This window comes from Hemitrygon akajei, chromosome 5 (genome assembly GCF_048418815.1).
Source record: "Hemitrygon akajei chromosome 5, sHemAka1.3, whole genome shotgun sequence".
In the NCBI taxonomy this organism is placed as follows: Eukaryota; Metazoa; Chordata; class Chondrichthyes; order Myliobatiformes; family Dasyatidae; genus Hemitrygon; species Hemitrygon akajei.
The window spans coordinates 84428299-84445581 of NC_133128.1; the positions used below are offsets into that span (position 1 = coordinate 84428299).

The 17283-nt window shown below is 37.5% G+C and overlaps 1 protein-coding gene across 1 annotated transcript in view; it reads left to right on the plus strand.

Moving 5' to 3' along the window:
• Positions 1-17283, plus strand: part of LOC140727936 (calcium-binding protein 39-like) — a 77918-nt gene that overhangs the window by 12678 nt on the left and 47957 nt on the right. Inside the window, exon 2 of the mRNA XM_073045929.1 lies at positions 15333-15467. Coding sequence (XP_072902030.1) covers positions 15360-15467 — 108 coding nt within the window. The 5' untranslated portion in view covers positions 15333-15359. The remainder of the gene's footprint in view (positions 1-15332; positions 15468-17283) is intronic.

The window sequence follows — 17283 nt, forward strand, 5'->3', positions numbered from 1 at the left end:
GTGTATCTTTAATGATAGCTTTTAGTTGCTCTGGGCAGATGGGGCTTGTTAACCATGGATGGTAGCTCATCTAGGAGAGGAAAAACTCTGATTTCAAACCTCCGCTGCTCTGCTTCAAACACTGTTTTGTGCACTCTATGCAGTCCTGGGCAGGTCTGTAGTCTAGCATAGTTTTTTCTGTGTTATTTTTATGTAGTGCAGTGTAGTTTTTGTACTGTTTTATGTATTGTTTTGTATTGTTTCATGGTCCTCAAAAACATTGTCTTGTTTTTACTGTGTACTGTACCAGCAGTTATGGTGGAAATGACAATAAAAAGTGACTCGACGCTGTACCCGCTCACGGGAAAGGTTTTGGGAGTAAACCCCAAGGGAAAAATCCAGAGTTGGAGTCCCGAAGGCAGCTGACTGCTGTACCCAGCACCGGCACGGCAACTCCTGTGATGCTGCTGGCACCAAACTGTATTGACTTTCGTTGTTCCTTTGGACCTGCCATCAGCATGGAGAGGGCGGTCCCATTGCATGGGCAACAGATGGATCTCCATATCAACTGTGCCCTGGAGAAGCCACTCTCAGTGACTACCAGAGGCACAGTGCCCATGGTCGACCACGACCGACAGAGGCCACATTAGTCTGATGGCGAGAAGCTCAATTTTTGTTTTGTCAGAACTTTCTTCCAGCTGACTTCAGAATCCCCCATATGCCTTCTGGTAAACTCTAGCTGAGATTTCATGTGGGTTTCTTTTTCAGCAGTGGCTTTCTCTTTGCCACTCACCCAGCTGCAACTGGTGAAGCATCCGGTCAGCAGTTATATGCGCAGTCTCTCTCATCTCAGCCACTGAAGCGTGTAACTCCTTCAGAGATGTTATAAGTCTCTTGGTGGCCTCCCTCACTAGTTCCCTTGTATGGTCACTCATTTTTTGAGGATGGCCTGCTCTGGACAAATTTACAACTGTCATATTCTCTCCATTTCTTGATGATTGACTTAACTGTACTCCGAGGGATATTCAGTGACTTGGAAATTTTTTTGTATCAATCTCTTGACTTGTACTTTTTACAGAATTGTTTGGAGTGTGTTTTTTGCCTTCATGGTGTAGTTTTTGCCAGGATATTGACTCACAGGTGTGTCCAGGTACAATCAGTTGAAACACCTTGCTTGCACATAGGTGATCTCCATTTAACTAAATATGTGACTTCTAAAACCAATTAGCTGTACCAGTGATGATTTGGTGTGTCATATTAAAGGGGGTAAATACTTATGCAATCAATTATTTTGTGCTTTATATTTGTGATCAGTTCAGATCACTTTGTAGAGATCAGTTTTCACTTTTGACTTGAAAAAGTCTTTTTCTGTTAATCAGTGTCAAAAAAACCCAAATTAAATCCACTGTGATTCAGTGTTGTAAAACAATAAAACATGAGAACTTCCAAGGGGGGGGGGGTAAATACTTTAGACGTTGTGGCTTCTTAAATGATTGTACCTATCTCATTCACTTCTGGCAGTTTGTTTTCATGTACTCACCACTCTCTGCATGAAATTGTTGCCCGTTGAATCCCTGTTTAAATCTTTCCCCTTTCACCCTAAACCTTAGATGTGGACTCCCCTGCCCTTGGGTAAAGACTGCTACCATCCTGTTTATCTGTGCCTATCATAATTTTTTTTACACATTTGTGATCTGGGAATCCAGAAAACCTCTCCGGCACATCAGTTGGGCCATTCCTTCCCTCCGTGGACATTGCTTTACTAAGGCTGTGAGAAGTATAGACGGCCAGCATAATCCAAATCCTTACCCACCCTGGATACCCTGGCTTCAGTGCAGTGGCAATTGGCACTTTTGTGACTTTCAGATCCTTGTTTCTTTCTAGACATTGGCAGTCTTTCATCTTCATAGCTAATAAATATGAAACTAAGCGATTCATATTCTGGACTCTTTGAATTTGAAGCATTGTGTTGATGTGCAAATTTATTGATCAAGGGTTAAACTTGTTGCATTTATTTTAGTTTAAGAAATGGGTTCAATTGCCATTTAGTCAAAGGGAGATGCCTTGCATTCAACATTGAATTTCCAAGATGGAGCTGGTGATATATGGTGACGCTTGGTGAGCAGTTAATAAAACTACTAACTATTTTACAAAATGTTTTTTATGCATAGTGATCACTGCATTCTGCAGCCTGTAGTTTCCCGTTGGGAGTTGTGCTTTTGAACCGTCTGAACGACCTGGCATTTTTTTTAACAGTATCCTGAAGGATTCTGTGAACTAAACTCTTGAGAATGCAGGTATGGCCATGACAGCTTAACTGAATTGAGATTTCATGCCGGATTGAAGCTGTGAGGCCTGGGTCTGAGAGCAATTAACAAACTGATATTTAACCAGTTTAAGCACCAAGCCATTAAAAAGATTAAGGTGTTGAGGCCAAAGGTGAAGGACGGACCAGTGTTCATCTCACTACTGTGTGTCAGCTAGGATCCCCCATCTAAGCCCGTCTTGTCTGCCTGAGTTTGACCTGTCTCCCCCTCTCCTCACTACTACCATTTAGTCCGTGACCCAGGACCCCAAATTTGGGCCACCAGTACCATTTTGGGGGGGAGTAATTCTTATAGTGATTTTTGGCAAGGTATACACCCTTAGTGCTAGAAAATATGTGATAGCATTGTAGTGGTGGTAGCTTTCTGTCACAACAATGGAGAGCTATTCGCATTCTGGATCTCATACATTGACATGGTAGAGAACGTAGTACTTGGGCTTCTGCACACCTCTCGTGAAGGGGACTGGGAGTTGTACCTCCATGCTTAAGAACTGTGATTCCATGGTGCTTTGCCTATGATAAGATGAATTGTGCCATGTACCTGTCCCCTTACTTTGCTCAGATGATGAACCTCCCAGAGAAGAATCCTTCTGTGCATGAGGCCTTCAAGACAGGCCAATTCTCAGTGCAGCTGTCAAGTAACAACCCCTTTGGGCAGATCCCTGTGGACCAGGCTATTGAAGCCACAGTGAACAAAGACACACAGATTCCTAGAGGCACATTACAGTTCAGCTTGAATTCTGGAGCTATCAAGTGTAACTACATAACAGCTGAGCACCGCAGTGCATTCCTGGGACAGTTAAGGGAGATGGTGCAAGGCAACAAATCAGAGCTTTGTCATGCAGAGCTACAGCGGCCAATAATTCAGAAAGATGATGAAGCAGTTTCAGCAGTGGTTAGCCTCATACGTGAATGGGTTAACCCATTTGCAGAGAAGCAGGATCTCATTAGCATCTCTATGGCAAAGGACATTACCTTTGACCTGATGAAGGCATATGAGATTGGTGAGCAACCTTCAAGGATGAGAAACTAGAGGAAGACCCACCAGCAAAGAAAACCAAGTTGAAATATTTAGTGATATGTGTAAGAAGAGAGAAGTGAAATCAAGTGGGTTGGTGATCATCTTGAAAACAGACAGGTCTTTGTCTGGACGTATCATAGTGATGGCACAAGGGCGCAGACTATGTGTGGAGGATATCCTTCCTCATCCCCTTGGACCATTGCCCTGGGCCCTGTCCACACCAGAAGGATTGCTGAGAAAGACAAATAAAGCTACTTTAGCCACAACCTTGCAGAAAAATGTAGCAGTAGCAGAGCAACTCCCAGGAAACTCTGCTACAGTGGTTGATGGAATGAACTTGGTCCAAAGAGTGAAAGGTGATCAAGTTACTTTCAGAGATGTTGCCACAACGATATGGCTCTGAGGGAAGGCAGGCAGAGTAGCAGAATAGATGTTGTGTTCGACACATACAAGGAGAACTCTATCAATAATAGTGAAAGATCTCTACGGGGTGAAGAGACTGATCATGAGTTGCAAGGTATCACAGGCACACAGATGGTGAGGCAGTGGAGGAGCTTCCTGATCAAAGTCAGTAACAAAAATAGTCTCATTAGCTTCATAGTCCATGAATGGAGGAAGGCGGAGTACAGAGCAAAGCTACTGGAGAAGATTCTGTATGCAACTGTAGTGATCTGCTCAGAAGACACAGATGTCTTTATCATGTCTTTAGCATTTTGTGACAAGATTGAGGCCCCATTGTTCCAGAAGTGTGGCACCAGAATCTGTACAAGGCTTGTAGACATCAGGAAGGTTGCTGCTACTGTTGGCATGGAGGTTTGTAGGGCTCTCATCGGGTTGCACGCATATACAGGATGTGACACTATAAGTGCTTTTGCAGGCAAAGGGAAAACAAGTGCCCCAAAACTTATGACCAGCAACAGGAAACTCAGGACACATTCTTAGAGTAGGGTGTCGGGAATGGGACCTCTGCCCAGAACTGATGGACAAACTGGAGGCATTTACATGTCTCCTGTATGCCCCAAAAGCATCGACCACCACGGTTAATGAGCCCAGGTATCACCTTTTCTGTGCCAAAGGAGGTGAAATTGAAGGTCATCAACTCCCACCATGCAAGGACTGCTTAACAAAACATGCACAGCGAACCAGCTACCAGGCTGGTATATGGAGAAGATGTTTGGAGAAGGACCCACAAGTGCCAAGCCCTGTTGGCAGAGGATGGAAGATGGAGAGAGAAGAGGAAGCTGAACAGTTGGTGGTGCACTGGATGGAAGGCCAGCCAGCACCTGATGCCATCCTGGATCTACTGGCCTGTAACTGTCCAAAAAAAAAGTTCACTCCCAAGATGTATGTGTGTTGCAAATGGCCTCAGGTGTACTGACATGTGTAGACTGGCAGATTGTGAGAACCAGGCATCCACCTCAGAGTGTGGCAAGTTCAGATGAAGATGTGGAAGACTTAGAAAATTATGATTATTAATAGGTTATGAAAGTATGGAAAACAAAGTTTAATCAAAGACTGCTTTCTAAATATATTCATTTTACAACCAAATGGGGCCTAGGTTTGAATTATTGTACTGTAATTCTATATACTATGACAAAAGCTTAAGATTGTTTTGGTTTGATACAACAATATGGAAAATATCATGACTGATAAAACTCCAGAAATCTCTCCAAATGAAGTTTTTTACCTTTTGGGGGTTGGGTAACATTTTCTGCTGTACTGATTTTAATATGGAATATATACAAAAAGTGATTACTTATTTGAATTCCTGAAAAAGTTCTGTACAAATCCATGTGATTATGTGTCCTAGGGTTTTTATTGACTTTTCCAAAATAAACAACAAATATTTTTCTGAAAATGAAATCATTCACTCTACTGAAATTGGGCACTGTACTGCAAGTGCCACCAATGACATAGTTTTCAATGTAGAATTTTATAACAACATTTGATGAAAAGTGCTTGAACTCCGCTATCATTGTGACAAATTTCAATGTTGAGGGGTCACTGACAAAATGCCACTAGGTTGAATATACATGCTGTACTTTATATTGGCCACTTTTCAGAAATGCTTATTTTAGGGTAGTGTTATAAAATGCATGAGAGCACACATAAAACTACCACTGGTGCAATGCTATCACGTATTTTCTAACTCTAGAGATGTATACCTTGCCAAAAATCATTATGAGCATTATTCCCCTCAGTTCAATGTTAGTAGCAGCACACAGTCTTTATAGAATTGTTCAGTATTGTTTACAGTTCGCAAAATAAATGTGACTTGCAGGGGTTCCAACACCCATAATTATTGATGAGACATGCATATAACTTAGTAATTGGTATTTAATTTGAAAAGAATTTTGTTTTTGAAATTTAGATCTTCATGTCTAATGCATGTTTTGAAATCTGATACAGCAACAAAAGTTGCTATTGTTTAGAGATTGAGTTTAAATTGTGGTTAAATTTGAAACAACTGGTAACTTGTGATTTGGTGCAAGGTAGGATGACTGTAGAAAATGTGGAATTACTGTAGAGTTAATACCTTGCCTCTTTGCAGCTAAGATTGATATATACCGTCAGTCTGGACTTGGAGTTGAATGAGATACAGCAATGTGTGTGATATTATGAATCTATGGTTTTTAAATGCTCCATTTTATGACTTCTTACTGCTTAAATGTTTTTTCATATCTTTCCACTCCTATAATAGGAGGAACTTTACTTGTAATTTTGTCCGCTGGTTGGTTAAGATTTCCTGCACTGAATTGTCCTAAATTTAGTCTATTAAAATAAATAATGCATTGTTAGAATGTTAGATTGACATTATTACTTGGGGGGGGGGGGGGGGAATCCTTATTTTCAGATGTGATAGTAAGCTTAAAATAGCTGTTCAAAATATTAGTCAATTTTCATGTGAGTGGTAAACTGGAAAATGCTTCCAATTCTGGCCTGTGATGTTGACTTGTAAATGTTATGGTCATTAATAACAGTTTGTTCTGTGCAACCATGTTTCAGCATCAGCATTTAGCAGTCTCGTGTTCCCAAGCACTACATACATTTTAGATTTTTCGTTTGCCGTTATAGATAAAGAATTAAACATAGATAAAATTGATAGTTTCTGGAAATAATAAAATGCAATATTTAAGTATTTTCTGCGAATTTGCTCACGAGAATGTTCTTTTGTGATCACATGTATCTTTCTTCAGAAGGTGGGGAAGATGGTGATTTGATCATTTAACCACTTATTATGTGATAGCCAGAAATAACTTTGTTCAGTTCCTCTAAATTAAAAAAATCTTTCTTTCAGAAAGGTTTTGCATCTTGCTGTTCTCACCCAGGCCAAGGCCCAGAATTGCCAGTAGGGAAACTATAGGCACAAAACTGTTAAATTGGATTTAATTTAAAATGACGATTACAATGCAAGAAGTATAAATCTTCATGTGATTGCAGATAAAATTGTTTTCAATAAACATTGAACTTTTACTGCATTATTCCACCCCCCCCTCCGTGTTTGCCCCATTTCTTGAAATCTAATTTATGTTTACAAACTTCCACTATTAAGGAGCTAGCTCTCAATATTTTTGATTGTAAATCCACCTCCTTGCTCGCAGCCCATAAGCCATAAGACCATTCATTCCATTGAGTCTTCTCTGCCATTCGATCATGGCTGATTTACACTGAATTAGCATTTTAGGAACGCCTTGTTAATGTAGATATCTAATCAGCCAATAATATGGCAGCAGCTTAATGCAGTCATGGTCAAGAGGTTCAGTTGCTGTCAGACCAAACATCAGAATGGGGAAGAAATATGATATAAGTGACTTTGACCATGGAATAATAGTTGGTGCTATATGGGGTTGTTTGATTATCTCAGAAACTGCACAACAGTCTTGAGAGTTGACAGAGAATTGTGCATAAAATCAAAAAAACATCCAGTGAGCAGTTCTATGGGCGAAAATGCCTGTTAATGGGAGAGGTCAGAGGAGAATGGTCAGACTGGTTCAAGCTGACAGGTAACTAACTCAAATAACCACACTTTACAACCATGTATGCAGAAGAGCATTTCTAAACACACAGCACATTGAACCTTGAAATTGATGGGCTACGCAACAGAAGACCACAAACATGCACTCTGAATACCTATTAGGTACAGAAGGTACCTAGTAAAGTGGCCACTGAGTGTATTTTCCCTATCAACAATAAGTTGATAGGGAACAACTTAAGTATCCCATCAACAATAAGCATACCGTTTTGGGTACTGTTGGTGGGGATGACCTACCAGGAACAAGTTGCAGTGGTCCTGTCTCTGGCACTGAGGTTGGACCCTCGACTAGGAAGGGGAGGAGGGAAGAGAAGAGAGTGGTAGTGATAGGGGATTCTGTAGTCAGGGGGGCGGATAGGAGATTTTGTGGGGAAGATCGGGAGTCTCGGATGGTATGTTGCTTCCCTGGTGCCGGGGTCCGAGACATCTCAGATCGGGTGCAGGTTATTCTCGAGAGGGAGGGCAAGAATCCAGATGTTGTGGTCCATGTAGGGACCAACGACGTGGGTAAGATGAGTGAGGGGGTCCTGCGTAGTGAGTTCAGGGAGTTAGGTGCGAAGCTGAAGAGCAGGACCTCCAGGGTAACAATCTCAGGATTGCTACCTGTGCCACGTGTGAGTGAGATTAGAAAGGAACAGAAAGATTATACAGATTAATACGTGGCTGAGAGGATGGTGCAGGAGGGAGGGCTTCAGGTTTTTAGATAATTGGGCTTTGTTCCAGGGAAGGTGGGATCTGTTCCGAAGGGACGGTTTACACCTGAACTGGAGCGGTACTAACATTCTTGCAGGGAAGTTTGCTAGTGCTTCTTGCAGGGGTTTAAACTAAATTTGCAGGGGACGGGGATCCAGAATGTGAGAGAGGATAGCGAGATGAAGAATAAAGGACAGGTGGGGACTACATGGTTCCGGAATATTAAGTGTGTAGTAGAGAAAGGTGAGGCGGAACAAGTGATAAGGAGGACACATGTACAGAGGGATGGTCTGACGGAACATGGAGTTAAATGTGCAGAAAGAATAAGTAAATTTAGGAAGGACAACAAAATTCTAGGGGCGTATAGCCTGATGGGAGTTCGGGGAGCTGGGTTAAGCACAATAGGCAGCGATTCAAACAGAGAGAGGAGAAATGGGCTAAAAATTCTATATCTGAATGCAAGAAGTGTCAGAAATAAGGCGGATGAGCTTGAAGCTCAGGTGCGAATGGGTAACTATGATGTTGGGATAACGGAGACATGGCTGCAGGGAGATCAGACCTGGGAAATGAATGTACAAGGGTATACGTGCTATCGTAGGGACAGAAATGTGGGCAGAGGGGGTGGGGTGGCCCTGTTGGTGAGGAATGAGATTCAGTCCTTTGCAAGGGGGACATAGGATCAGGAGAAGTAGAGTCTGTGTGGATAGAACTGAGGAACAGTAAGGGCAAAAGGACCCTAATGGGTGTTGTCTACAGACCACCAAACAGTAGCGTGGATATTGGGTGCAAGTTGAATAGGGAGTTAACATTGGCATGTGGCAAAGGTAATGTCGCAGTAGTTATGGGGGATTTCAGCATGCAGGTGAACTGGGAGAATCAGGTTGGTGCTGGACCCCAGGATAGGGAGTTTGTAGAGTGCCTACGGGATGCATTCTTGGAACAGCTTGTATGAGAGCTGACCAGGGACAAGGCTATTCTGGATTTAGTGTTTTGTAATGAAAAGGATTTGATAAGCGATCTTTAAATCTATTTATTTATTTATTAAATTTTAGAAAATTACAAGAATAAAAAAGATGGTGAAATAGTGAAAAAATATTAACCCTCCCCCCTCCCCTTAACCCTCCCCCCCCTTAACCCTTATCTAAGAAAGAAAAAAAAGAGAGAGATTGCCTGGATATCGGAGGATCCCCACATGCTCCATGGAGTTCAAAATAATTTTAATATTTATTTTTACTTTCCCCAATTACTTTATAATTTTATCTTCAAAGGACCTATGTATTTAATCCTATCTTTTGTAAGTATGGGAGCCAAATTTTCAAAAATATATCATATTCATTTCTTAGATTGTATGTAATTTTTTCAAGTGGAATACAACTATGTATTTCATTATTCCAACAATCCATAGTTAAATATAAATCCGATTTCCAAGTAACTGCGATAACTTTTTTGGCTACTGCCAATGCAATTTTTATAAATTTTTTCTGATACTTATTCAATTTAAGTTTCGGTATTGTCCCTTCAATGTCTCCTAATAAAAATAATACTGGACTATGTGGGAGTTGTACTCCAGTAATTTGTTCCAATAAAAGTTTTAGATTTATCCAAAATGGTTGAATTTTAAAACAAGACCAAGTAGAATGTAAAAAAAGTACCAATTTCTTGATTACATCGAAAACATTGGTCAGACATATTTGAATTTAATCTATTTATTTTCTGTGGTGTTATATATAATTGATGTAAAAAATTATGTTGTATTAATCTAAGTCGAACATTTATTGTATTTCTCATACTATCAGAACATAATCTTGACCAGTTTTTTCCATCAATTTTAACATTCAAATCAGATTCCCATTTTTGTCTTGATTTATGAATTCCTGATTTAATTGTCTGTTTTTTGAATCAAATTATACATACAAGATGTAAATTTTTAAATTTTTCCATTTTGAATTAGTATTTCTATTTCACTAGGTTTTGGCATCAACATTGTTTGTCCCAGCTTTTCTCGTAAATAAGCCTTTAATTGAAAATAACAGAAAAGAGTGTTATTTGATATTATATTTATTTTTTAATTGATCAAACGACATCAATATACCTCCTTCAAAACAATCACCTATATATTTAATCCCCTTTTGGAACCAATTATGTAAAAGTTTATTATCCATTGTAAAAGGAATGTCTATTTTGAATTAAAGTTCTTTTTGCTAATAAAGATTTCTTTATCTCATCGTCCATATTTACCTTATTCCATAAATCAATCAAGTGTCTTGATATAGGAGATTCTTTTTTTTCCCCGTATCCATTTGGATTCCCATTTATATATGAAATCTTCTGGTATGTTTTCTCCTATCTTATCTAATTCTATTCTAATCCATGCCGGTTTTTCTTCATCAAAAAAAGACGTAATAAATCTAGGTTGATTTGCTTTATAATAATTCTTAAAATTTGGAAGTTGTAAACCTTCTAAATCAAATTTACATGTCAATTTTTCCAGTGATATTCTTGACATCTTTCCTTTCCAAAGAAATTTCCTTACATATTTATTCAGTTCTTGAAAAAACTTCTGAGGTAATTGTATTGGTAAAGTTTGGAATAAATATTGCAATCTAGGAAATATATTCATTTTTACAGCATTAACTCTATCTATTAATGTTATTGGTAACATCATCCATTTATCAAGATCCTCTTTTATTTTTTTTTAAATAATGGCAAATAATTTTGTTTATATAAATTTTTTACATCATTATCAACTCTAATACCTAAATATTTTATCCCATTTATTGACCATCGAAATTGAGTTACTAATCGACATTGATTATAATTTTCTTTGGTAAGGGGTAAAATTTCACTTTTATCCCAATTTACTTTATACCCTGATACTTTCCCATATTCTTCCAATCTAAAAGATAATCTTTGCAAAGATTGCATTGGGTTTGTTAAATAAATCAAAACATCATCAGCAAATAAATTAATCTTATATTCTTCTTGATTAACTCTAAAGCCCCCAATGTCTGAATCTGTTCTAATTAATTCAGCTAATGGTTCTATTGCCGATACAAATAAAGCAGGTGATAATGGGCAGCCTTGTCTAGTTGACCTCGTTAAGCAAAATGGTGTTGAAATCTGACCATTTGTAACTACTTTAGCTTGAGGATTAGTATTTAAAGTTTTAATTCATTGTATAAAAGATTTTCCTAACTCATATTTTTCCAATACCTTAAATAAAAAATCCCATTCCAATCTATCAAATGCTTTTTCTGCATCCAAAGCAACTGCCACACTCATTTCCTCTCTTTTTTTGTGCCAAATGAATTATACTAAGTAACCGGGTTATATTATCCATTGATTGTCTGTTTTTAATAAAACCTGTTTGATCCATATGTATTAATTTTGGTAAATATTTAGATATTCTATTAGATAAAATTTTTGCTATTATTTTATAATCTGTATTCAACAAAGAAATAGGCCTGTATGATGTTGGTTTTAAAGGATCTATCTTTTTTTGGCAATACAGTTATGGTCGCTGTTAAAAAAGATTGTGGAAGTTTATGCATTCTTTCCACTTGGTATATTAATTCCATAAAAGGAGGAATTAATAAATCTTTAAATTTTTTTATAAAATTCAGGAGGAAAACCATCTTCTCCTGGGGATTTATTACCCTGAAGTGATCCTAAAGCTTCTTCAACCTCTTTTAATGTAAAGGGCATATCTAATCCTTTCTGTTCTTCCAAATTTAATTTTGGAAGGATTATTTGTGATAAAAATTTATCTATCTCAGCAATCGTATTTTGTGATTCTGATTGATATAATTCAGTATAAATTTTTTTTAAAGTTTCATTAATTTCTAAAGGTTTATAAGTAACCTTATTTACACTTGTTCTAATTGCATTTATTGTTTTAGAAGCCTGTTCTGTTTTCAACTGCCAAGCAAGAATTTTGTGATCTTTCACCTAATTCGTAATATTTCTGTTTAGTTCTCATAATTACTTTTTCTGTACGATGTGTGGAGTGTATTATATTGTAGTTTTTTATTAACAAGTTGTCTTCATTTTTCTTCTGTCATATATCTTTGAGATTCTTTTTCTAACTTTATGATATCTTTTTCCAATTGATCTATTTCTGCCATGTATTCTTAATTTTAGATATATAACTTATAATCTGACCCCTTAAATATGCTTTCATCACTTCCCATAATACAATTTTATCCTCAACTGAATGTAAATTTGTATCAAAAAAAAATTGAATCTTTTTTCATAAAATCACAAAAATCTTGACATTTTAATAAAATTGAATTAAATCTCCATCTATAAATCGATTTCTCCTTATCCATCATTATCATTGTCATTATCAAAGGGGAATGATCTGACAGTATTCTTGCTTTATATTCCACACTTTTCACTCTATCTTGAATATTTTTTTGATAATAAAAAAAATCAATCCTTGAGTAAGTTTTATGTCTATTTGAATAAAATGAATAATCTCTTTCTCTTGGATTAATTTTTCTCCATATATCAATCAGGTTTAAGTCTTTCATTAATGATAAAGTTAGTTTTATTACTTTTGATTTTGTAGCAACTTTAGTTGACCTATCCAAAGCTGGATCTAAACAAAAATTAAAATCTCCACCTATTAATATTTTATCATGTGCATCAGCCAAGTTCAAAAAAACTTCCTTGTATGAATTTTGCATCATTTTCATTTGGTGCATAAATGTTCATAAAAGTCCATAATTCTGAAAAAATTTGACAATGTATAATCACATATCTCCCCACAGAATCAATTATTACATTTTGTATTTTAATTGGTAAAGATTTATTAACCAAAATTGCAACTCCTCTCGATTTTGAATTAAATGAAGCTGCAATGACATTTCCAACCCAATCAATCCCTCTTTAATTTCTTATGTTCTGTTTCTATTAAATGTGTTTCTTGTAAAAAAGCTATATCTCCTTTCATTTTTTTAAATATATGTTAAAACTTTTTCTTTTCACAGGTCCATTAACATTAAGACTTAAAAAATTAAGTAAATTGATCATTCATAATACCTTGAGGACTCTTTAAAATTCTCCATGTTGCTATGAGTTTCTCCCCAACCATCCAGGCAAAAAAGAAGAAAAATAGAAGAAAGATAACTAATATATAAGAAAAAAAACAAAGTACCCCCCCACTAATGCTGCGAATAAAAAAAAAAACACATTACCCCCCCCCCCCCCTATTTTACGGGTCATGGCAATCGCCAAGATTGTACACGTGAAACTCGCAGCCATCGATCAGGAGCTCCTCCAGCTCCCCCGCAAAAAAAAAGAAAATATATTAGTGAAGAAAAGAAAGAAAATAATTAATGTCTCTACTCCCAATTAATACTCCTCAACTATTTTTTTTAATAAATGTTCGTCAAGTCCAACCTTGTTTCAGTCTTCATTAGTCCATTTCATTTCTATAATTCTTTACTTCTCTTCATGGATACTACTATAGCTTCATTCAATAGAATGTTCCAAAAGTACCGTAGATTCCGGATTTTAAGCCGCTACTTTTTTCCCACATTTTGAACAGCTTTGAACACTGCGGCCTTTACTACGGTGCGGCTAATGCATGTTTTTTTTTTCATGCCGCCAAAAACATTTTGCCTCGTAACAGTAGACCAATAAAATTGATGAGTAGTTCACAGAGGTCCAATGAAATTGTACGATAAATCAAGCGCACTTTCACAATTAAATTATTGTAAATCAGTCATTTGTACTCACCCTCATCAACATGGAAAACACTCGAAGAAAAGCATTGTGCTGCCTTTATGGCAGTTATTTAGTTTATAATATTTTTGCTTAGTAATTCATTTGTTAGTATGTTTTCTGTACTACAGCCCGGAATGCTAGACGTCACATCCGGTTTCGCTGCGTCTTGTGGGAAATACCGGTTTGCGATAAACGGGAAGGTGGGGGGGAGCGGGAGCGAAAACGCTGCTTTTAAGTTAAAGGCGATCAATAACTTTTCCTGGTAGGCTGCAGTATATATATTTTTACCAGTCGCTAGGAGATATTGGAATGTTGTTCAGTAAAAAAGTATACGCAACGTAATTTGTGTGTTACCGATACATATGTATATTTAAAAGTAGCCGTATTACAGGCACGGTTCGAAAAAAAGCATTTGCAATATGTATTTGTTTGTTACCATATGGATTTAATTAAAAGTTAAAAAATCCTCACGTGTAATATCTTTCTGTGTAAATATCTCATATTACAACGTGGGACACCTGCGGCCTAAAATCCGGTGCGGCCTGTACAAGTACAAAATTGATTTTCTTTCTAAAATTAGAGCCAGTGGCTTTTAATCAGGTGCGCTCTGTAGTGCGAAATCTACGGTACATTAACAGAATGAACCACAATGGACATCTTTGCTGCAGTGGTTTGAGCTAGGTTTGATTAATGATTCCTCATGCTTCTTTAGCCAGATCAAAAACTAGTTAAAGTCTAATTAAACTCTGAATTCCTTTAGCTTCTGACTCCATGAAGGTTACATGATGTTCAGAGCAGTTTTAAAATATTGTAGGTAGGTTCCTCTAGACTGTGAAGCAGTCAGTATTATGGAAAATTCAACAACCAGCTATTCCTTGTGAGAACAAAATTAGTCTGTTACTTTTTATTATGTTGCCATCTAGATCATGAATCTGAATTGCAAGATGTGTAGTTTTTAAACATGTATAAGTAGTGTCCTCTAAAACTGTATCTATACCATGAAATCTTTGGAGAACATATTCCTTCAGGTTGAACTTGTATCCTGTCTCAAATTAGCAACGGAGATACTCTGGCTATTTCCAACTCCTTAGCCTTCCTACTAATCCTTGTAGTGGGATACTGCTACTTATTTAAACATTCATTCATCATCTCTAATATGGAAGGGTGGATGGTGGTTAGGCAGAGCAAAAAATAATTATGTTTTAATTACCCCACTCACTTTTCGCATGGTGATTGATCTGGGAATGAATGACGCAGTAGAAAATGGTAGTTGAAAAACTTCCTGCACTTTACCAGATTATGTAAATGGAGAAAAATCTGATGTTCCAGTCATTCTTGGTAACTTTGAAGCTCCTGATAAAACAGGACCTTATGAATATATTTATTTATTTAGTTTTAGAGATACAGCACAGAATATGCCCTTCTGGCCCACTGAGTTTAATGACATTTAACTACATTGAATGAAGTTAATGTGACTAATAATTATTATAAAATGTTTGTAGAATAAATTAAAATGTGAGAATTAATTATTTCCCCCTATTTATTTACAGGTAAATCCAGGGTGAAATAAAACGAAAATGCCGCTGTTCAAGTCACACAAAAGTCCGGCAGACATTGTAAGAAATCTCAAAGAGAACATGGCAATGCTGGAAAAGCAGCATATTTCAGACAAGAAGGCTGAAAAGGTATGCAATGTGGCTTGAAAAGATGCTGTCATTTGGGAATAATCTTGTTCAATGTATGAGAAGATGTGCAGTATGGAGTGTAGTTGAAAGCTGACAAAAGAAATTGTATAGTAATTGATCTTGTTCAATACAAGTTCTACAATTGAATTAAGTAATTATCAAGTCAAGTTTATTGTCGTTTAACTATATGCATGTGCAATCCTTTCACTCAGCTTGTATACAAAACTGACTTGGGAGGTCTCAAGGTGGCGCTTATGGAGTGAGACTGTTTTAGGCTTCACTCCAATCCTTTTACTTTTTTCTACCTACAAACACCCCCTAATTGACCTGTTTATACCTATTCTAAAGGGGTTCATACTTATGAAATCTTTTTCAACTGTTTGAATCATTTTCAACTTGTTAAAATGGCTAAACCACGAGAACCTAAGGAATCGAAACAGACGAAAGAACCGTTAACTTTGGAAGCAATGGCGAAACTTATGGACGAGAGACTTGAAAAACTGGAGAATAAATTAACCCCAAAGCTTTCTGCGCTCGATGAAATTTTAAAGACAGTCGATGTAAAACTTCAATCACTTGCACTGGATTTACAACAACAAGCAAGAATTTTAGTTTTTGAAGATGCCGCTCGCCAGAGAGATAGCAAAATTGAAACTGCAACAACAGCAAGCTTCGACTTCTCAACTGCTGGATTGTTATAAATCTAAAATCATTGATCTTGAAAATCAGTCTCGAAGACAAAATCTCCAGATAATTGGGCTTCCGGAAAATTTTGAGAACGGTGATCTGACTGTATTTTTCTCTAAATTTTTAATGGACATCTTCGGCTCAGAAGTACTGGATACCCCTCCAATAATCGACCGTGCACATCGCATTTCTCGTTTTCAACCAGCTTCAGGTACGAAACCACGACAGTGATCCTCCGGATTCATTATCCTCATACCAAAGAACGTTTGATTCGGGCTGCTCAGAAAAAGGGTATGATCAGCTTTAAAAATTTTAAATTTCGTATTCTGGAAGACTATAGTCCCGAAGTTATAAGGGCAAGAATGGCTTTTAAATCGGTTATGTCGGAAATTCATCAGAAAGGCTACAAACAAGCGCTGTTATTTCCAGCACAATTGAGAGTTACTCTCCAAGATGGGACTTATCGGCTGTTCAAATCTCCAGCGGATGCTCAAAGATTCCTTGAAGAATAGTACTTTTTTTTACTACGATTTGACATAGGAGATTAGTGGGTAAAATCAAAGCTCATGGCATTGGGGGGAAGACATTGACATGGGTAGAAAACTGGTTGGCAGATAGAAAGCAAAGGGTAGCGGTGAATGGGTGTTTCTCGGAATGGCAGGTGGTGACTAGTGGGGTGCCACAGGGCTCGGTATTGGGACCACAGCTGTTTATGATTTATGTCAACGATTTAGATGAAGGCATTGAGAATAACATCAGCAAGTTTGCTGATGATACTAACCTGGGTGGCAGTGTGACATGTGATGAGGATGTTAGGAGAATTCAGGGTGACTTGGATAGGCTGGGTGAGTGGGCAGATACTTGGCAGATGACGTTTAATGTGAATAAGTGTGAGGTTATCCACTTTGGGAGTAAGAACAGGAAGGCAGATTATTATCTGAATGGTGTAGAGTTAGGTAAGGGAGAAATACAAAGAGATCTAGGAGTCCTTGTTCATCAGTCACTGAAGGTGAATGAGCAAGTGCAGCAGGCAGTGAAGAAGGCTAATGGAATGTTGGCCTTTACTACAAAGGGAATTGAGTACAAGAGCAAGGAAATCCTCTTGCATTTGTACAGAGCCCTGGTGAGA